The following is a 22,577-nucleotide window of genomic DNA, read 5'->3' on the forward strand; positions in this document are numbered from 1 at the left end:
ACATGGGGGGAAAGCACTCCAAAAAGGAAACAAGCCCTTCCCCCACAAATGCTAAATGTAACACACAAAGTATTAGGGAGGACTTCTCAGGGTATTATCCATTTCTCTTTGGTGAGCATTGACCTCCTTAAAGCATCTTTGGTACATTAGCATACAAAGTGGTTGTCATGGTTGCAAAATCTCTACCTGATTGTTGGATCAGGGCACTAGATGCCAACTGAAGAAGAAAGAGAGAAACGTCTCATAGGTTATTGCTTTAATATAAAGTTGCAGTATACATACAAAGTGAGATCAAATGAAAGTGAATGAAAATCTCATTGAGAGGGAGGTAAGATCAGCAGACGTGGGCCAAAACAAAGACGTCAAGAAAAAGGGTTCTGCCAGGAGAGACGCTGGGGTGACAGAGTAGGAGTGCATTTCAGCACTGCTCCCAGATCATCTTTTGCTGCTGCTTTTGCTGCTGTAGTTGATCTATGAACCAAAATTTCTCCAAAATGAAATTCAAAAGAGAGTTTCAGGATTCTCCAAGGAGAAACTGAAATTCAAGGAGGAACTACAGGGTTTCTCCTAAGGAGAAGTTGAAATTTGAAGAGAACAATCAGACATTTCCTCAGATGGCTTCTCCACATTCCTGGGAGGCCCAGCCATCTCCAGACAGGTAGGAAAGGGAAGAGGGGATGGAAATACCTGTTTGTTCGGACTGCAGCTGAGGGAACTCTTTCTGAAGGTTTATCTGTTTCCCACTCAGTTGTGACTGATGAGTGGAGAGGCACCAGGAAGACAGTGGCTGACGTCCTGACTAACAATTGTGCTAAAATGGGGATTGTGGAATTGAGCTCTTTATACAAATGTATACAAATGTCCCTTTGAAACAAATGAGGTTGTGCTTCACCATGTGCAACCATGTTGCACATGCACAGGCACGTTTGCAGTAGCACAACCCTGCTCTGGAATGCCAGTTTCAGACTTAGTGCAAGTAGCTAGCACAAGGTCCTTCCACAGGTGCTTTGTTTGTCAGGATGTCAGCCGGTGTGATTAATGAGTGCCATCCCTGTTCCTGTACTTTTGCTCTTGCTGCTGCTGTTTTTGTAGTCAGAATTGGCCCATGTGGGCCTTACATCTTACCATGGATGCAGGAGGGGCTGGAAGAGGGACCAGAAGAGCTGGTATACCTGACTGTAGTCAAGGCAAACCCCATTCTGAGGGCTTTGCTTATTCATCACCCAGCTGCAGTCGAGGAGCAGATAATTATTTGGGCATTCAGATAATATATCAGATTTTACAACAGATAATTTAGCTCCTTTGTGGGGGAAATGTAGTCCTAAGCAGGACTAATGGAGCCTACTTTCTGCTTCTTTTAACATGGTGACTCTTACCTAGGATTCCCTCCCATGCACTATGAAATTAGTTTGTGACTCACTGTCAGCACATGGGTTACAAAGGGGTGTGGCCTAGAATCCGAGTGGCCACCGTCTGAGTGACTACATCCCTTCCATGTGCCTTTGGTCAGTAGAATGTAAAAGTTATTAGAACAAATTTGGTCTGCAGTGGATTGTAAAATGTAAAGGCTATTAGAGGTGGACACATATGGACACAGAGACATGGTGATCTCATAACCCTTAATTCTTTTAGGAAGATGGCTAAAAATGAATCTACTTAAGGAAAAGAGGTTAAAGGGAAATAACCTGGCTAGGTAGAATCTCAACATTTTAAGATTAAAATCTTGCCAAAGTATACATGTATATTTATGTTTCTGCCTTTACCTATACCCCCTGCTTTTGAAGGTGTACAATATACAGAGGTACTGCACTGGCACCACAAGATTCCTTGAATACAAAGTATAGTTTTGTGGCCATACCCTGTATTGCCTTGCCTGATGTATCTGTTTCTGACATAACCGAATACTATCATGCAACTGTGCCAGCGACTATGCATTGATAGTTTGACACATTGACAGCTAACTCACAGTGAGAAGTGGAACAAGTTGGGATAGAAGGCCCACTATGCAGCCAAGGGAATGTAAGGCAGCAGAGATGAGTGAAGTTAGAGAAACTGAAATGAAATTTTGAAATAAATATAAAGACAAATTAGCCTCTGGTTCATCATCCTCACCGTTTTATTCTACCAACTTTTAATAGGTAAGATGACAAGGAGTTTAAACAATTGTCTTGCTTGTGTTTGGAGATAGCTATGGAATTGAATCTGCAGCTTTTTAATAGAATGGTTAATGAAAAAGAGAATGTGGCACTGTCTTTGCAATGATGAGAATCTATCTGATGGTGATTGCAAATGGCACAGCTGAGGTGTGTTTTACCAGAATGGGAACTGGCTCTTCTAGTTATGAAGCTTTCAGAGGAGACATGGGCTACAAGGCATGCATAGGAAGTTCCCTTCATCCATTCGTGTCTAGGGACTTTGAGGATGCTGAAGAAAGAGCATCTTTGTTTTTCATGGTCACATTTCGCGCCATAGACATCATCACCCTCCAGTGACACCTCTTTGTTTTCTTCCTGCCATTCCATATAGATCTCTTCTGGATAGAAATCTTCAGCCATGCAGAGTAAAGTGACTTCTTGGTCACCTTTGGAGGACTGGTGCTGGAGGTAGACTTTGGGGGGCTTCATAGGGCCTGCATCAGGAAGGGAAAGGAAATGATAATATGAACAAAAATGATGGACTTTAAAACAGGGTATAGCTATATTAAGGATTTTTGCTAGCTTATGAATACCTTTCTCTCCACAGGGAACCCGTGTTCTTCCTGCTTTGGGAGAGTGGGGCTTGGACTCTCCTCTCTAGCAGAAATTTTTAGCAGGCTTCCTAAACTACCACTTCCGGAATTCTTTGTGGAAGCCATGATAATCAATCTGGCATAAAACAGCTGTACATTTTTGTATGTGCAGATTGTCCTAAATTCTGTGGCTGCAGTGCTGTGCTTAAGGAACTTACAGCATGGGCTGCTATTTGAATCAGCACACTAAGTCAGATGAACCAATAGTTCAATTCAATTACTTTGATATATTCTTGAATCTCCCTATTCTAGTTTGTAGCGCCTCACATCCTCAAAGTCCTGACTACCCTTACAAGAAGCCCTTACCATTCCTTCGGTCAAAGTATTGTATGGTTTCTTCTAGGCCATCACGGATGCTACAGGTGAACTTCATAGTGGCTTTCCATTCAGTCAAATTCACCCACAGTTCGCCATAGACATAAGAAGTGCTGTTGGTATTTTCCATTACTTTAGTGGTAACGGCATTCATGTTAGCAGGTTTGCCATCCATTGTCCAGCTAACTGTCCAATTCTTGGTTGCATTTTTGATGGGCATCATGCATATTAGAGATGTGCTTTTGTTTATGAAGAGGTCTTGAAAGGATGGCCGTTCTATACGGATACCTGTCATGCTGCTGAGGGCCTTACCTTCAAAAACAAATCATTGGATTGAACTGGTTTCAGCTATGCTTTCCAGAATCTCTCAAGATGACATATTATAGTGACTAATCAAAACACAATATATTCTTGTTGGACCAACCAACCCATGGGACATGAGCAAAAGAAATTTAATATCCAAGTGTTATGGCTGGCACGGGGGAAAAGGAAATATATTCTTTCCTGTTCAGCGTTCTTTTCACCATCGTGAAAATTGGAAGTCTTCCACTTTTGGCTGGGAAAGATGACATGTCTGAAGCTGACCCTACTCAAATGAGGTCAACTTCCACATGCAGATAGCTTTGCCTTCTGCTACCTGACAAATCCATTCTCTGTCTATATCTGGGTGGAAATGAGATATACTGTAAGACCAAGTGAAAGTCAAACTTTTGTCATTCAGAAATATAGTCAAATGCCCTAACCATGAGGCACCCATATCCCTAAACATCTACCAGTCACCACCCCCAAGATTCTATGCACAGCCAATCACTACCACCACAACTTCCACAAGAACCTACCACTACAACTTCCACAAGAAGCTGATCAGTCAGCATCCCCCTTGATTTCTGCCTGTTATGCAGTTGTTAAAGGCACAGAGTGTCGATCAGGAACAAAAAGATGGTAAATCTAACGTGACAGTCTGGAAGTCATGCCTTCTGGCATGGAAGCAGAAAGATATATGAGGGATGTAGTAGTTGTGATCAGAGGGATTCTTTTCTCTATTAGTCTTGGCTTCCTTCTGCTTCAATGTAATTGGCCTGCATATGATGACTTACCAGAAGATTCCAGGTTCTTCTTAATAAAAGTGTTGGTTGAGCTGTGATTTACATTGCATGTATATTTTTCTGGCTTGCTCCATTGTTTTCCACTAAGCACAAGACTGCAAGACTTCTGGAACTTCCCATCACTAAGGTCCACCAGAGGTGAAGAGTAGGAACTGCAGTTGAGATTTCTTCCTTTGGTACTCCATTGAATGCCAATGCTTTTTGGATAGAAGCTGGTAGCAAAGCAGACAAGTTTCTGGCCTCCCCCTTCTTCTGGGATGTGGAATGCTGTAACTTGCGGGGAAGCTGGTTCCAGCAGACCTGAAATGAAAAAGTTGACCTTTGGATGCAAAAAAGAAGAAGAAGGAAAGAAAGAAAGAAAGAAAGAAGAAAGAAAGAAAGAAGAAAGACAAGACAAGACAAGACAAGAAAAAAGAAAAGAAAAAGAAAAAGAAAGACAAGACAAGACAAAAGAAAAGAAAAGAAAAGAAAAGAAAAAAGAACAGAACAGAACAGAACAAGAACTTGTGTGTGTGCAGAACATAATGCTTCTTGTGAGTTTAAAAAGATGATGTATGGTTAAATGACAAAGCAGGCTGGATTGAAAGTTTTAAAAATTTGAAAGTAAAGGCTCTGAGTCCCACAGATGTCAGAGGAATTAACTTCTGGATGGGGAGGAGGATATATTCTGAGTTCACATTTGCATGCTCACTACCTGATGATGGTAGCATCAGGTGACTTGCATGTGCAACCATCCTTGTCCAAACACTACAGAGAGAGCTTTCTTCCCAGCAGATCTCACTGCAAACACCATACATTCCAATGAAGAAAGTTCAGTCCTGATCTGAGAATCATGTCATGATCGTTGAGTGAAAGATATGTGTGTGTGTGTGTGTGTGTATACCTTTGTTATGCATATAATTTCATCCACCTTCTTATGAGTAGTCTTTAGCTGCTGAGGGTTGTACACTGACTTGTGCTGTGGAATCTTATACCCCATCTTGGCCACTGGAGACTCTTCCAGCATCCAGACTTACCATACAAGTTTGTTCTGATCTGCTTCATATCAGATAGGGATTCATGCCCCACCATGCAAGTATATAGGGCTCTGCTTTCCCATTCAGATGCTGGGATTTTCAGGATGCTTTGAGTGGTGAAGGTGAGGTTGCCATCTGTAGCCACTGGAGGCCCTGTGATATATTCAGAGACATGAATACTGCTGTTGTTCTTCTTCCACCTGATGAGTATTTCAGCTGGGGAGAATTCAGACACTTTACAGGCCAACCAGGCTACTGCTTGGGAGGCAGGTTGCATCAGTTGCATTGGTGATGGAAGGACCCAGGAGAGAGATGGAGCTTTAACTTGGTAGGACTCTATATGGAAGAGGTGGAAATAGAAATGTTGACAAAGTCAGTTCTAGGATTGGAAGTCTAAAAAGAGGAGGAATAGATCAGTAGCAAAGTGCAATGTCCACCTATTGAAATTTATTTTTTAAATTTGCATCATAAAAGCTGTGGACTCCAGCTTTAAAGCCCTATCACTTTCTTCCATGTGTGAGGCCTAGAGTGTGATGGTTGAGTGATAAGGGAATGCTGTCCCACACTTTTTCTCTGTCTATTGGTAAAGAGGAAAATGCCTTCATTCCTTTTGCTGAAGTCTTTTGAGGCAGACTTTGTTCGTAAGCTAAAGAAGATGCTGATCACCCATGTCCTTTTCGATCTCCCCTTACCTTTTGTTTTTTGGATGCTCATCCTTGTGGTTGGGAAGAGAAAGCAGGGATGAGAAATTGTGCATTTGACGTTGCTTCCAGAATCCCAGGCCTCTTTGGTGATGACCAACTGGCTTTGGAAACTCTGGGTCTGGTTTTCATGGTTCTTGATGGTTCCTGCTGTAGCATTCTTGCTACGGTTATGGTCACCCACCATCCAGGTGACTGTGGCATGATCCAGCTCATATCCCACCACGTGGCAAGTCAAGATGGCCTCTCTTTGGGTGAACAGTCTCTCAAGGGGTGGCTTCAGGAGGTAGAGGCTGGGGGGTGGGATGCTGGCTTTGCAGGCTGGAGGGGAGCAAAAGTGGACATAGCTCTTTACGATGGGCAGAGCTGAGCATTTGGAAGCAAAGGAAGAGATGGCAAAACTAAGAATTTGCAAGAGAGTGAAGAAAAGGGAACTGAAGGATGGAGGTCCCAACCTTATCATAATTTGATTTAAGAAACTCCACCCAGTCTTCCATATTGATGGCATAACCAATCACTTTGCCTTCCAGTGCAATTAGTCCTATATCAGTTAACTGCTTAGAATGGTAGTTTGCAAGATCAAAACCCAGCACACTACCACAGTATGAACTGGAATTGTCTACTGCAGATGTTTCACTTCCTGTTAGCTTGGCTGTAGGAATAAGGCATAGCATAGGTAGACAGCTGGGTAGTAGACCAAGAGTATGCATTTAAGGAGAGTGAAACAGGCCATGAAGAGAGACAGAGAGTGGTTCCAGAGCAGGGTTGGAAGTTCACCTCTGCACTTGCTGGTACTGCTTGTGTAGACTTTGTTTGTTTCAGGATGGGTCACCTTGCAGGTGTACACCTGTAGTTGGTTCCAGTCCTTCAAGGGCACGGTCAGGTTGCTGATGGTGTAGAACTGGTTGCCTTTCATCCGAGAGGTTTCTGGCAAGACACTTTGAGCCCTCCCACTAACCTCCCAGGTGACTGGGATGTCCTCCGAGGAGTAGCCATAGATAGAACAGAGGAAAGTGATGTTGCCCATCTCTCTGGGACAGAGTGGGTTGGTGCTGAGACTCAATGTAAGGCCTGTGGGCATAACCCAATCTATGGGGGGAGAAAGAAAAGGAAAGAAAGGAAAGGTAGCTCTTTTACCCAAGGTATTGTGTATGGAGTTGTGGTTAATGTAAAATCCTTTCGAAATACCGTATTTTATGGACTATAAGACTCACTTTTTTCCTCGAAAAATATCCGCCAAAATTCAGGTGCGTCTTATATGTTTTAACAGTCTAATATGTTAAAACTCTGAAAAACTGGATTAAAATTAAGGTGCGTCTTATAGTCCGTAGCGTCTTATAGTCCGTAAAATACGGTAATGAATTTAGAGTGGTTAGTCATTTGGAAGAGGAATCACTGTGCTTTCTCTATAATTCCTTCCTTCCTTCCTGCCTGCCTGCCTGCCTGCCTGCCTTCCAGCCACCCTTTAAAATCCCATATTTGTCTAATAATCCTTTCCCCTACTGTTCAAGTAGGATGGTAGGGAGAACCATCAACAAGACCCATTTGTAACTATGACAGAACTGTGGGTGCCACACGTGCCCTATCTTTATTTGCTAAGTTAATTTTCAAAGACCACTGACAGATTGAACTAACAGCCCAGAAATGCTGTATGAGAGATGTATTGTCCTATGTCACCTTTCCTGGAGATGCTCTTGGCAACCCTTGAGCTAGTTCCCGGATGCACCACTTCACATGTGTTGCTCTGCACTTCTTGCCACTGAGAGAAGGGCATCTGGAAGTGGCTGCTGGCCCTGTATGTTCCCTCAGCCATCTTCTCTTCTGTGAATATGTAGTTCTTGTTTGGTGGGACACCCTTCCACTCGATGGTCACAGGTTGTGGCCTGTAGTTATAAGCAATGCATTTCAGCATCACCATTTTCTTCTCTCGGTCTACTGACTGCAGGAGTTCAATGGTAGGTGCTTGAGGCTTGGGTGGTTCTGTGGAAACACTGTTGTTACACATTGCCATAATAAAAGGGGGAGAGAGTAGCAACATTGGGTTGGCTAGGAAGACAACAAATTACCTGGATTAAGCAAAAGGAATCCCTCAGGAGCAATAGCAAAAGAAATGAAGAACGTCTTCATGAGTCAAGCAAGTTGAGCAGCAAACCAGGACCTTCTGCTTCTTCCCAGAGCAGGCAACAGAAGTAATGAATCCTTGATGTGTGAGGCATAAGAAGCCAAAAGGACTGACTTCTGAGAATGCCCAGAGAGTGTAGCTGGAAGCCAAGGAGAAGCTGCTGGACCCAGTAATACCTGGTCTAGAACTGGGGTCCTCTGGGCGATGAAACTAGAGTTGTGTTGAATAGGGAAGGATATATTAGGCCTGTTCATATGACCACTTGGGAATGAGTTGGAGGGTTAAAACAGCTCCTGCCCAAGTAGCAGCACATGATCAGAACCTCTGTTTGCATTAGCAAACTCAGAAAAAACCATTAATTCAAGTGAGGCATCCATTATAGCAACTGGAAGCTGCAAGCATGGAAAGTCTGCCAAGACTTAGCAGGCCTTCCCAGCATGCATTGCAGTGGCAACAAACTGGAGAGCCTCATGACATCAACAGTTTTCCTCTGATTGGCTGTGAAGGAGCAGGAGGTGGATGCAGCCCTGCTGAAGTACCTCCAGGTATAGGATCATAGAGTGTGTTTTTCAGAATGGCATATTCATGATGGCAGGCCCTGTGGCCACAGCTCTCTATTGTTTTCATGCCTGCTGGGTCCTGATGGCCGGATAGAAAAGGTAAGTGGATCCACATGACCAGAAAAGCAAGGTAATAAGAGCTCTCCTCCCCTCCTACTTCAGTTAACATCAGGGTACAAAAGCTGGGTTATCCTGCTTTGAGCAACCTAGGCTGGAGGGATTTGCCTAGGCTCTCACAAACTTGCAGAACAAGGTGACCCAGCTCCTACCCTGGTTTTAATGGCTGTGTGAACAGGCCTATTGTCTTCATGGTTGTTTGAATGGTTTTAAACTGCTCTAAATAGTTTGAATTGTTTTGATTGTATATGGTTTTAGGTTTGATTTTCAAATGATTATATTTGGTTTTGTAAACCACCCAGAACCATTGGATGGGGCAGTATAGAAATGTAATGGATGGATGAATGAATGAATAAATATATAAATGATTGCTTTGATTTACACATAATACTTCTCTTATTATTCCATCTATGTGCCAAGTTTGGAGAGCAAATATGTTCAGTGGCTGCTGAAAGTTTTGTTTCCCTGGAGACTCACCAAAACCCAAATCTGAGTTCTGCTTCACCTGTGCCTGTACCTCACTCGACGATCCTCAGGTGGACTTGTGAAGTGACCCCATAGAAATGCACAGAATTGAAGGAAAGCAATATGAATACTCCATCTGTAGTGTTTGATTTTTGATGGCTGCTTCCCACACACAAGGCTTCATAAAAGTTATTTGATGATGAACCTGCATGTGTGAACTTGCCTTTTGGCTCTTTTGGGAACACCACAGGTCTCTTCTATTTGTCTAGAATCTCAGCAGCTGCAGTTAAACTTTGAACTTGGGAAGAGGTATCAGCATACTTTTCAGTCAGCCTAATGAGCTCTGTGGAACCTCTTCTCAAGTAAGTCTGCTAAATGTTTATTTAGCTATGTTCCATATTAGTTTTGCAGCCCAGTCCTATAGAGCTGTCTATGGGTACCTACAAAGGACCTCTAAGGTGATCACCATTCTATTCCTAGTCAACATCCTACAGTTAATTGTGTCTCAGCACTTGGTACTTCTATGGTTTTTCTTCCCAGTTAATAATCGTGTTCTGTGGCAATAAAGGCTGATTGTGCAACCTAACCCTTATAAGGAAGATTGAGGGTTAGGGTTAAGCTTAGGTTTAGGCAAATCTCACCCTTCCTCTCCTGTACTTCCTCTTCTGACTTGGGACAAGACCTGCATTGCTGCACCATCGGCTGCTTCCGGGGTGGTGGTGTTGCCCTGGTGACTCCGGTGTGAATGACTGCACCAGCAGAAGAACTTTTGTGTTTGATTATCCTCTTATTACCTTATCCTCCAGATCTTACAATCAGGCTTTTGAGATAAATGTGCGAACGGATAAAGCAACCATAAAGAAAATGAATTAAGTAATACCCTATTTTCCCAGGAATAGGCTTTTCCTACCTTTGGACATCTGGCCTATGTCAGCCAAAGAGAAATGAAGGGAGATGGCTTCCTTCTTACCCCTGTAGCAGCACTGATGCAGTCTACTAGGAGGTTGGGGGCCTTTGCTAGTTAAGAAACCACCAGGAGAAGAGAATCATGCCAGTCATGTTAGCACCCACCTTGGAGGATCCACTTACCAAGAGATACACTTTCAGTGACAGTGATTGGGCTGTCAGAGGAAGAATGGTAGACCACACAACTGTATCTGCCTCCTCCTCCTCCTCCTCTCGCTGCTTCATCGCTGCCTATTTTCAGGATGCTGTACGTGCTGTATGCATTCCTAGCTTGTGTCACAGGACCTAGGTCATATAGCGTTGCATTCAGGGGTACACTGTCCTTGTTCCAGGAGATGCTGATTTCCACTGGGGAGAAGCCGCTGACACTACAGACAAGAATCAGGGCCATGGCACTCTTTGATTCATCGAGGTAGGCTTGGGAAATGGTGACCGCGGGCTTGGCAGGAGCTTCAAAATTGAGGAGGAAAGAAGGGTGTAGGAGAAGGAACAAGTTTGCAGGAACAGCTTCATGACAGCAGGTCAGTGCACAGAGAGTGAGATCACTGGGCAGCATCTAGACTAAGTTAGTCACGACTAAATCTCACTGAAGTTAATGGGACTGAAGTTACTCATGACTAACATCTCATCGATTTCAGTGGTGCCTCATCGTGAGTAACTAGTCCGGATGTTGCCCATGATTTAGAGTGAATAACAAGAGGCTTCATATATTCAAAGTAAATAGCAAACAAACACACATCCCTCTCTAATAGTTTATAATCTAAACAAAGAAGACTCGACAGGAGTAGTGACCGAGAGCAGGACGAGCGGGCTGTGCTGAATGTTTGTCTTCTGTCAAATGAAATGTTCGCAACCCCTGGCTGACACTGAAGTCCCACGGAAATCAATCAGTGAGACATGACTCACTGGTCCCATTCATTTGAACGGGAGTCTCCATGAGTAATTTGATCTGCACATCAGCCATTGATTTGCATCTTTGGTGCTTCTCTGGTGGCATCTTTCCTCCCAGGCTTTTCCCTCCAAATACTCCCAGCCAATCAGCGATCACACAGTGAGTGCTATGTAGCCAATCTAACTGGATGATGTCAGGGCTCCCAACCTGTCATGCCCACCCTTCACTGCTGCGTGCCGTGCCTGACCCCCTCTGCCTCTGCTGCCAGGTGTGCTATCCCTTGCTGACCACACCCCTTCCACCTATTTCAGTGTGCCAGTGAAGGGGGTGGTGCTGGTGTCGGGCACACACATGCAGTACCATCCAGCCGGCAAGTGCATTCTTTGCTGGCCTCACTGCAGGCTTCTTTCCTCTCCCTTGCAGGCAAGAGAGAATAAAGGAACACCCAGCTGAGCTGGCAGAGAAAGCAATTGCTGACTGGATGGGCCATGTGTGTGCAGCCCAACTGGAGTGGGGGAAGTGGTCACCCAATGATGACACCTGCGGCAGCTGATGCAGCAGCAGTGGGGAGGAGGGGGGTTCTTTGGGAGGAGAGCTGAGGGGCACCCTACGGGTGTCATGGTGAATCCTCATACAATTCTTGGCTGTCAAATTCATGAATACTGAAAAGGTTCTACCTGGAGGATAAGAAGAACTTGCCAAGAGAGTTGACTTCTAGCAACGAGCCAAGCATTTGTACATACCTGTACCCCTGTGGATGGCTTCTGTTTGGGTGATTTCTCCATAGCATGGTCCAGTTACTTTGCAGGTGAATGTTGTGCCCCTTCTCCACTGCTCCAGGGATACAGGGTGGGTACTCGTCATGCTCTGCCTCCCAGAGCCATCTGTCTTCACCGTTTGCTGACCCTCTCTGCTGGACCGGCTGTCCACCTGCCAGTTGACTTGGGTGTCTTCAAGGTGGGAGCCAACCACAGAGCAGCTGATTTTGGCTGTCTTTTCAAGCAGGTCTCTATAGGATGGTTTGGTGATGGAGACAGTTGGTGGTTGTGTGGTGCTGTAGCAGGCTGGGAAAGAGATGGCATGGGGAAGAGCTTGTCAGTATTTGAAGTCAGTAAATTTTGGATACGGCCACACACATGGCAAGGGCACAAATGGCCAGGGTGCATGTGTAGCAGCCTCCAAAATGGCTGCCACCACCGTAGGAAGGGCAGGAATGGCCTGAAAATGGGCTGAAACAGCACTTAGAAGACCAGGGGGAGGCCAGCGGGGGGAGACGGAAATGGTGTGGACCCCCATGGTCATGGCAGCACCCACCCTTGAGGCTGGCGTCTCCAGGGGTGAGTGTTTAATTTTTTTTAGCTTTAGAACCCTCAGACTCGATCAAATTTGAGCTGGGGGAGGGGTTTGTTCGTGGGCAGACACTGAACATGCCCAGTTTGGTTTGAGTTCAGTTCGGTTTGAATCTAACCTGGCAAACCGGTTTTGTGCACACCACTATCATGGAGAATAGGTACATCAACGGCTACTAGTCATGATGTCTGTATATGCTATCTCCAGATGCAGAGGGCTCTGAATGCCAGTTGATGGGCTACTGTGAGAGAGTGCTATTGGCACAAATGGCCTGCTTTGGGGCTTCTGAGAAGCATCTGACTGGCCACTGTGGGAAGAAGGATGCTGGACTAGATGGACCTTTGGTCTGATCCAGCAGAGCCATTCTTAGGCAGATGGATGGAGAGAGGCAGCTCCCTCGCTGGCCTGCCTACTCTCTTCCTGGCAGGCAGGTGAGGAGGCCACAGAAGCATGAGAATGGAAAGAAGAATGGCAGCTGGTGGCAATGGCAGTGAGGCAGATCTTCTTTGGGGGAAGCCATTGTGGAGGATGGCTTGACCAAGGGCCCTCTGAAATTTGGAACTGACCTCGAGTCCCTACTGATGTCACTTTTCCTGAGCTTTGTGCCCTACCCTGAATCGTGCCCTGCCTGGTCAACTAGCTTGCTCCTTTTCTGTCTGCCCTGACACTGCCCACACTTACCTAGCAGGCTCTTGGTTGAGTTATGCTCCTTACATTCTGGTGAGCTCCTGGTAATAAACCATTCGGGTGACACCCCTTGGCCATTCATCGCCCTCTAACCACCCATCAGCCTTTAGAGCAAGCTGTCCTCACCTTGGCACTTGCTGGTGTTGGACATCAAGATGTTCTGGCTGCCCGGCGGGTGAGTCACTCGACATGTGTAGAGATCCCCTCTGTCCCAGCTCTCTTTGATGATTCTCAGTTGGACTGAGCTGGAGTAACCGCTTCCCTGCACTCCGGAGAGGGTCACCCGTTTTTTATTTGGCTGTGCTCGTCCATTCACCAGCCATTCCACATCAGCATTCCAATGGCTGGCGCTCTGAAGGAAGCATGCCAGCTCTGGGCCGGTCTGCGTGGCCTGCACATTGCAGCCAGGGGGGAAGACATATATTTGGAGTGGCTCCCGTCTTGTCTCAATGCAAGCTGAGAGTAAAGAGTGGAAACATTTGGTTGACAGCTGGGAGTAAACATTCATAGTCCTCTTTATGGGCATGACTGCTTGGGGGCTCTTAGAGGTCTTGGTTGGGTTCTTCCCTGGCACCATGAGCCATTCAGGACCTAGATGTAGCTAGTCTGTGCAATGTTGCTTTTCTTCATTGTGCCCCCTTTCCCCTCAAACTTGTTTCTTGCCAATGCCTTCTGCCCACCACTCCCACCAAAATACCTCTTTTCTAGTGTCTATCAGGACATCAGAAGTAGCGTTGGAGGATACATAACTTGCAAGCTATTTGTCTTAATTTGCATTTGCTTGGAAGCGCTGGAGAATATATTCTATCTTAATTCAAATTTATTTATTTATTTATTTATTTATTTATTTATTATTAAAACTTTTATACCGCCCTTCCAAAAGGCTCAGGGCAGTTCACATTACAACACCATTAAATCAGTTAATAATTAAAACAAAAATTATAAAGCATAAAACAATGATTAACAATTAAAAACATCATAAAACAACAATTAAATAGTCAGAACAATTTAAAAACAAGTTTTAAAAAGCTGAGAAAGCCTGGTTGAAGAGATGTGTTTTCTGAAAATTGCGAGAGATGGGGAGGATCGTATCTCAGCAGTGAGCGCATTCCACAATCTCGGGGCAGCAGCCGAGAAGGCCTGTCTCTGTGTAGCCACCAAATGAGTTGGTGGCAACTGGAGACAGATCTCCTCAAGTGACCTCAACAGCCGGTGGGGCTCATAGCGAAGAAGACTCTCTCTTCAATACCCAGGGCCTAAGCCGTTTAGGGCTTTATAAACTAGCACTTTGTATTTTGCCCGGAAAGCTATTGGCAGCCAGTGTAACTCCATCAACAAAGGAGTAATGTGGTCTCTCTGAGATGACCAACTGAAGTTTCCGGACTACGTACAAAGGCAGCCCCACGTAGAGCGCATTACAGAAGTCCAGTCTGGAGGTTACCAACAAATGTACCACTGTTTTGAGGTCATTGATCTCGAGAAATGGGTGCAGCTGGCATATCAGCCGGAGCTGATAGAAAGCACCCCTGGCCACTGCCTCAACCTGAGAAACCAAGGAGAGACGTCGATCCAGAAGTACTCCCAGACTGCGAACCTGTTCCTTTTGGGGAAGTGTGACCCCATCTAGAACAGGCAAATCAAAATCGTCTCTAGAGTTCTGACCCCGCACAATAAGTACCTCCGTCTTATCTGGATTCAGCTTCAGTTTATTCTCCCTCATCGAGCCCATTACTGCTTCCAGGCAGACATTTAGGGAGGACATGCCAGCTCCTGAAGAAGCTGACATGGAGAAGTAGATCTGGGTGTCATCAGCATACTGGTAACACCCAGCTCCAAATGCCCTGATGATCTCTCCCAGCGGTTTCATGTAGATGTTAAAAAGCATTGGAGAAAGTATGGAGCCTTGAGGAACACCATACTTAAGCTCAGATTTTGAAGTGCAACAATCCCTGAAGAGCCCCTGGTGGCGCAGTGGTAAAACTGCCGCCCTGTAACCAGAAGGTTACAAGTTCGATCGTGACCAGGGGCTCAAGGTTGACTCAGCCTTCCATCCTTCTGAGGTCGGTAAAATGAGTACCCAGAATGTTGGGGGCAATATGCTAAATCATTGTAAACCGCTTAGAGAGCTCCAGCTATAAAGCGGTATATAAGTGTAAGTGCTATTGCTATTGCTATTGCTAATCTCCAATCAACACCATCTGGAATCTGTCTGAGAGGTAGGAGTGGAACCACTGTAAAACAGTGCCTCCCACCCCCAACACCCTCAGACGTTCCAGAAGGATACTATGCTCGATAGTATCGAAAGCCGCCGAGAGATCCAAGAGGACCAACAGAGTCACACTTCCTCTGTTCATTGCCAATTGTAGATCATCCATCAGGCTGATGAAGAAATGAAGAAAACTGACATTCAAAATGTCATCTTCAAATTTCAAAAGTCCACCCAATTTTAAATTGGTGCTAAATTTGTTTTCTGCTCTGGCACTAATGGGCTTTACAATGTGATGGCTTGTTGGACACCATTTCAGGATGTGATCATAGAAGGAGAAAGCCACCTTATGCTTGCTGAGCCCTCTCAGAACAGGATTGGCATGCATGCTGGATCTGGCTCAGAGAATAACACAACCTAAGGGTTGTTGGTTTTCTTGCATGACATCATTCAAAAACCCCATCTCCTTTTGCCTGCACACTTTGTGACCTCCATCTTGGAGATTCCAGGGAAGGAACTTGGAAGCTTCTGCAAGCAAGCAGATGCTCTCCCCAGAGCTGCCCCATCCCCTAAGGGGAATATCTCAAGTGTTCACATGTATTCTTCCATTCAAATGCAAACCAGGGTGGACCCTGCCTGACAAAGGGGACAGTTTATGCTTGCTACCACAAGACCGCCTCCTTTCCAAATTCCCATCTCCTTTCCCCTCCCTTTAACCCCCGCCCCCTCTAAGTGCCTTACCTGTCTTGGGAATGGCCTTTTGCACATCAGTGCCTCCTGGATTTGCAGAGTGCTTGACAATACACTCATAATTCTTGGATTGAAAATCTGAAGCAGAGACTGTGAGCTGGCTGCTTGCTTGGAAGAAACCTCCTCCTTGGGGCATGGCTGGGAAGCTCCTTTTATCTCTTCCTTCAGGACGCCATGAGATCTCTATAGTTTGTGGAAGAAATTCAGCAGCGAGGCAGGCAAAGGTCACGGTCTCTGGGGGTTCCCTACTGCAGCAGGACAGCAGAGGGAACACGGAAGGAGCACTTTGTGTAGCTGCAGGAGAGGGGGAAAAGACAGGAGGTAACAGGGAACACTAGAAAGCAGGAATGCTTTTTTTTAATTGCCTGAAGTTTATGATAGCTCAGTCATCATAATGCAGAAACCTTTTATGGAGACTTTCTCTCTTTTGCTATTACGATTGTCATCGGCTTCATCATGTGAATGCCACTAAATGCAGTTATACATTCTTAGATTTCATTGTGGTTGGGTATTAATTATATAAGTGGAGTGAAATAAGATTATTTCACTTCATTTATATTGACAAGCAGGCTCTTTCTCAATCTCTTTCCCCACCTTTTCAATCTGATTATCTACTGGGATAATTTTATGAAAGGTAGTATATAGATCAAACAAACAAACAAACAAACAAACAAAATGCTTTCCCCCTACAGTATGTGGCTAGACTTCGATCTCACTGGTTACTCTATAGGTTTGATAGTCCAGGGGTGGGTGAAAACATAGGCTTCTGGGAGTGACTTTTCATTTTAGAGGACATGTAAAATGGTGGCGGAGATGGGGAACTAGAGCCAGCTGTGAAATGGTGACTTGTAAAAACATTGGCATCTACAGAATAATGGATTTCAACCTCAAAGTCCCATAAATGGCCAGCAGTGCTGGACAGAGATCAGATCAAAGGCAACCAATTAATTTCCATTTGATGGATGATGCCCATAACACTGAGGCAAAGAGAGATGCCCAAGGCAAGACACTGGACGACAGGGAGACTAATGTGCTCGTGCAAAGGCATGGGTGTTTTTTTTGAAACAATGTGCAAGTTCCCTTTAAAACAAATGAGGCATTGCCACAAGCACGGCTCCCTCTAACAGGGTTTCCCAGATGTTGTTCACTACAACTCCCAGCATCTGCAGCTGCAATGCCTTTGGCTGGGGATTATGGCTGGAAAATGGGAATTGTAGTCTACAACATCTGGGAATTCCTGTTAGAGGAATGCTTGCCACAGGCTGTGCAGCTGCCGCACAACACAAACATGTCTGCGCTATTCTGGAATACAAGCTCCAGAAGTGGCACAACTAGCCAGCGCAAGAGCCCTGCAGTCATGCAGTGTCCTTGCGCAAGCACAATATGAAGCGGGTCTCACGATCCGTGAGACACACTTTCTGCAAAACTGCGGGGAGAGCGGGCTAAGCTGGATCAGCCGCCCACACGGTTTCTGGCTCTGTGACGGAGCTGGCAGGGGCTGTGGGGAGCGGGGGCCGTGTGGCCCCTGGAAGCTCCAGTATGCCCTGCGCAAGCATGCAGGGCATACTGGGGAGACCCCTGGAGCTGGGAGGCAGCTTTGCACCTCCCGATCGGTGGTCTGCTCACGAGTAGCCATGGCATGGAGCCACGCCATGGTTACTCACGAGCAGATAGCCCGGGTTTGCGGAGCGCTCGCTCTGCAAACCCGGGCTAAGGGGCAGGCTACTTGAGCTGGTTAGCCGCTCAAGAACCACCGGGCTCGCTTGCAAGCCCGGTGGTTCCTACGATTAACAAAAATCAGGCTAGGCTCTCCTAGCCCAATTTCTGTTCATCATGAGAATAGCCCCTATGTGTCTGAATGTCAGCCTTTGAATCCATGGCAGTGAATCCTTTTTTTCAAAAAACTGCAGTGTTTATGGGAACAGCGTGCCAGCCTTCTTAATCACTGAAACTATTCCCACAATCACATGAAACTGGGCTAAGAGAGCCCAGCTTGGTCTCTTATTAGTGTTGGAACCACCGCACACGTGGGTGAGCCTGGTGGTTCCATGGCGGGTAGCCCACCTACAACCCCTCCCCTTAAACAAGGTTAACGGAGCAAGCGCTCCATTAACCTCATTTTAATGGCTGCGTGTCAGCCATGGCTGACACACTCAGGGTGGAGGGAGAGGGGAGGGGGCTCCAGGGGATGGGGCACTGCAAGGCAGCGCTCCACTTCCCCCAACCCCTGGAGCTCCTGAGGGAGCGCCCGACCAAAGCACCTGCTCATTGGAGTGGCTGATCTGGTCGTGTGCTGGGAGAGTGGGCTAAGCCCGCTCTCTTTGCATAACCCCATGAAGCTCTACACATTGATCGTGTGTAGAGCCTCACTGTCTTATTTAGAGATCAAGAAAACAGAGATATACATCCTGTCTCCACAAGAACATGCTCAGCCCTACCACTACGGCAAGAGAAGCCACCTGATCTTTTGCACTGTATTCATACAACGGCCTTTCCTTGCAACTGCAACTTTCCTCCACGCACTTAAAAATAAGGAGCTGCTTCCCTTTTCTTCTTCGCAAACTATCATATTTTCTTCTACTCCGCACAAAACCTGAGATCTTTAATAGTAACCAAATAGTCCAGAGTTTTTACATTGCAAGGTTTAATGTGTTCCTCTCAGCTGTCAGAGAGGGCAGATGGGACAGGATATCCTTGATAGGATAACCTTTGTCTGTGATTCAGATCAAAAGAATCTATTACCTAGGTCCTGTTGCATTGACAGGGATTCCAGGTAGAAACCTATAACACCATTGATTCTGATATTCCATGGAAATGCACTCTGTTTTCTGGTGGCTAGTTTTAAAAAAATATATATATCTTATTTCTGGTTCCTTTCTGAATTGCTGTTCAGAATGGTTTTTGTACTGAGAGGAACATTACCCTTTTTGCTATAAATGTTGCCCTCCCGGTATACTCTTCTATTACCCTTTGCATTGGTCTAATTTCATGGCAAATGAGCTGAAATAAATAAATGTGTAAACTGCCCTGAATCAATTTTAGAAGGGTGGTATAAAAATTGAATTCTTCATCATCATCATCATCATCATCATCATCTGATACAGAAGTCCACTCCTTGCTTATGAGATTTTCAAAAACATTGCTGCCCATCAGATGGGCAGCATCCCCAGAAAGGGAGAAGAGAGGCAGAAAGGCTTGCTGATTGACTGAAAATCTGATAGCTCATGGTAATGCCCACCCTGGTACAGGCGATGCCATTGGTCTCCATGGAGAGGGCCCTAGAAAAGCACCCAATGCCATCCTGTGGCCATGTTTTCTAGGGCAAGCCTCTTAAGGAAGGGCCAACTATCTTTCAGGAGACCTTGAACAGGCAAGACTTATTCAGACTGAGAAACTTCTGATAAGCTTCTGAGGAACCAACCCCATGGTCTTTTGGAACCCAGTCTGAGAACCATTGCTTGGGTAGAAAATTTTCATTAGGGTGTGACTGTCAGCTAGATATTTGCAGAGAAATGCCTGGCCACATACCTCTGCCCCAGAGGAATTCCACTGTTTTACCTAAATCCCTTTCCTTGAAAGAGAGGGTTATTCTCTGCCTTGAATAGTAGGGACATATCATCCATAACCACTGGTATAAACTTCCTTACCCCCCCCCCCTTTGTAGTTGTTCGGTCTCAGTCACTGTATGTTGGGCATCAGGAAATGTCCCATAGGATTAAGGAAGGGGCTAAATTGGAATCAGATTTCCTGGTAATTGGACCAAGAAGCCATGAAGTGTTTTCAGGTCAGAATCAGTCCATTATCCGTGCTCTGAATAAAACTCATGTCTTTTTAGTGGAGTGACAGAATATTCAGCTCAGGTCATATAGAATGAAGCTCCAAATTTCAGGCGGCCATAGACCCTTTGTTGTCTGAAGTGAAGGACAATATATGATGCTGTGCCCATGGTGGCAGGAGGCAGTGCTTGCCGTCCTGTGTGTCCGTCCTCACACTTATGCCTGAGGTGATTGCCTCTCTTTGCCTGTGCAGAGGTCATGGAGGTGCTTTTCTTGTATACGTAGTTTTGAACAAACGAATTTTAAAATACTCCCAGCTACATAAAAAGCCTTGTTTTTAGTTCCATCCTGGCCCAATAATCACCCTAATGAGTTTGGGTGCTGCAGAGCAGTTGGAGTACACAGTGAATCTCAGCGGGGTAGATGACCATGCTTAGAGATCTTCCCTTGGGTGGAGAGGGTCTTGATAGCTTCCCCCCAGGGACGGGCCATGCTCAGTGCAGGCAATGCTTCCGGGCCTTAAGAAGAGCCAAGTTAAGAGGATGAGCCATAGCAGCAGACTCTAGGGATTTCTGACCTCTAAAATGGGATTTGGGGTTCAAACAGAACCTGAGAAACTTGGGCCAAGCTACCTCATCAGCCAAAGACTGGCAGGTTCCCCATGCAGAGCAAGACCATACACTCACATGGCTAACTTATTAAAAATATGGTAATAACAATCACACCTAAATTTAAACAACAACAAACTCATACCCACACAATTGGCCAAGCCGCTAATAGACTGTAAAATCCCGTTGTCTTTCTCTCCCTGTTGCCAAAATCCATGTTTTGGGGTAGCACAAGGATCACCCTTCTCAATGCATTCCCAGAATGAGACTACAAGATTGTAATTGCCTTGAACTTTTAACCTTGCTTTTTGGCAAAAACTGGTCATTAAGCAACAGGCTGAGGCTGACAGTGTGCCCCTAGGTAGGGTTGTGAAAGTCGGCTTGAGGTTGAGCCAGTTTGCATTCGAATTGTCCCAGCTTGAGGGACCCAGGCCATGCAGATGGCCATTGGGCATGCACGATGGCCTCCAAAATGGCCACTGACACTGCAGAGAGGCCCGGAACAGGCTGAAAATGGCCCCAAATAGTCAAAACCCCTGGTGGCGCAAGTAAGACACCCAAAAGTAAGAGCCCCTGCAGCACCCAAAAGTAAGAGCCCCTGGTGGCGCAGTGGTAAAACTGCCGCCCTGTAACCAGAAGGTTACAAGTTCGATCCTGACCAGGGGCTCAAGGTTGACTCAGCCTTCCATCCTTCCGAGGTTGGTAAAATGAGTACCCAGATTGTTGGGGGCAATATGCTAAATCATTGTAAACTGCTTAGAGAGCTTCGGCTATAGAGCGGTATATAAATGTAAGTGCTATTGCTAAAACATGACCAGGGGAGGCCAGAGGGGGGCATCAGGAGACACCCTCCCAGCTGTGATAGCACCCTCCAGAGCCCAGCAATGACGGTAAATCCACCATTTTTTCTTTAAAAAATATTTTTTGTTGCCCCGAGCCGGGCATGAACCAGTTCCAACTAGAGCCAGACTGGGCCCGGCTCCAGTGTGCATAGAACCAGACTGGACCCGCTTTGGTTCGAGTCTGGTTCTACTCAAACCAAACCTGGTTTTCTGGATTTGTGCACACCCCTAAACCTAGGTTAAAGAGGCAACAGACTGAAAAAAGCCACGGGCCGCCCCTCCCTAACAAGGAAGCCAGCTAACAGACCTGTCTAAGCAGATTGGTTGGGGAGGAGATCCTCCTGCCTATAGATAAAGAATGAAATGTTTCTTAACAAGAGCACAAAAATGGCTACTTCCCACCTTATTAAAATTGATGACTTGACTAACAAAAATAAGGGAGAGATGCTCATAACCAAATAAAATATGTGTATCTCTACACCTGAAGACACTGTGGTCTCTGAGATTGTAAACAAGCAGATTCCCTATTCACCTCCCACAGCCACATTTTAATAGCTTGCTCTTGCCTTTGTTTGGCAAAGCACACCTAAAGTGATTGAGTCTAGCCCACCACAGACACCTTAGTTTTGCACGGATTCACCCACCCTACTGGGAGGGAGAACTGCTTGGTAAATAAAAAACTTTGCCTCAGGGCACGTTTTTGGATCTAAATTTTGCAGCTAGGCCACTATGGCTTTGGGTTCTGGAGGATTTGGTTCAGGTTCCACTTGGACTACAAATTCCCTTAAGAAAGCTGTGGTTGCTGCTCCACCCCTTGCTCTTTCTCCCTGCTTCTACCCCACACTTTGCTCCAGAAAGAGGCCCGAGTGCCTGGCCTTCGCGCACCGCAAGTGCCCATGATGGCCTGGTAATAACTAACTTCTCGTCTGTCTCTAAGCTCCCCTTTTACTTCTCTTTCTGCTTTCCCTCCCCCACGCTCCAGGCACTTTGCACCCCAAGCCTCTAAGCAGGCTCTTATTTGGAACTATAGATCGATTACTACAAGCCCTTTAACAGCAACAACAACAAAACATATTTGCTTTTAAACTGCACCTACGTCTCCTTATCCTTTCCAAATACACCAAACTTGCTTAAATTGACACTGGAGCTGAACTGCTCCCCAATTCCCCCACTTTAAGCCAAAAGCATAGTTGAGGTGTCAAGCCAGCACCTTGAGGCAGTTTTGGTAAACCCCCCCCCCATATTCAATTGCCTTCTCTGTTCTCTGAACCTTTTCTGTTCCATTGTATTTCTACACTTGCACCACACCC

The 22,577-nt window shown here is 45.7% G+C and overlaps 1 protein-coding gene across 1 annotated transcript in view; it reads right to left on the bottom strand.

The window, feature by feature from the left end:
* LOC128329543 (uncharacterized) overlaps window positions 1-22,577 on the bottom strand; it is a 471,544-nt gene that overhangs the window by 96,996 nt on the left and 351,971 nt on the right. The window contains exons 5-15 of the mRNA XM_053260948.1: window positions 16,033-16,335; window positions 13,212-13,541; window positions 11,792-12,112; window positions 10,280-10,606; window positions 7,604-7,906; window positions 6,704-6,997; window positions 5,918-6,247; window positions 5,226-5,561; window positions 4,197-4,509; window positions 3,095-3,399; window positions 2,315-2,629 (exon numbers count right to left, since the gene is read on the bottom strand). Of these exons, the coding sequence (XP_053116923.1) occupies window positions 2,315-2,629; window positions 3,095-3,399; window positions 4,197-4,509; window positions 5,226-5,561; window positions 5,918-6,247; window positions 6,704-6,997; window positions 7,604-7,906; window positions 10,280-10,606; window positions 11,792-12,112; window positions 13,212-13,541; window positions 16,033-16,335 (3,477 nt within the window). The remainder of the gene's footprint in view (window positions 1-2,314; window positions 2,630-3,094; window positions 3,400-4,196; window positions 4,510-5,225; window positions 5,562-5,917; window positions 6,248-6,703; window positions 6,998-7,603; window positions 7,907-10,279; window positions 10,607-11,791; window positions 12,113-13,211; window positions 13,542-16,032; window positions 16,336-22,577) is intronic.

The sequence above is a fragment of the Hemicordylus capensis genome, chromosome 6 (assembly GCF_027244095.1).
Source record: "Hemicordylus capensis ecotype Gifberg chromosome 6, rHemCap1.1.pri, whole genome shotgun sequence".
NCBI lineage: Eukaryota > Metazoa > Chordata > Lepidosauria > Squamata > Cordylidae > Hemicordylus > Hemicordylus capensis.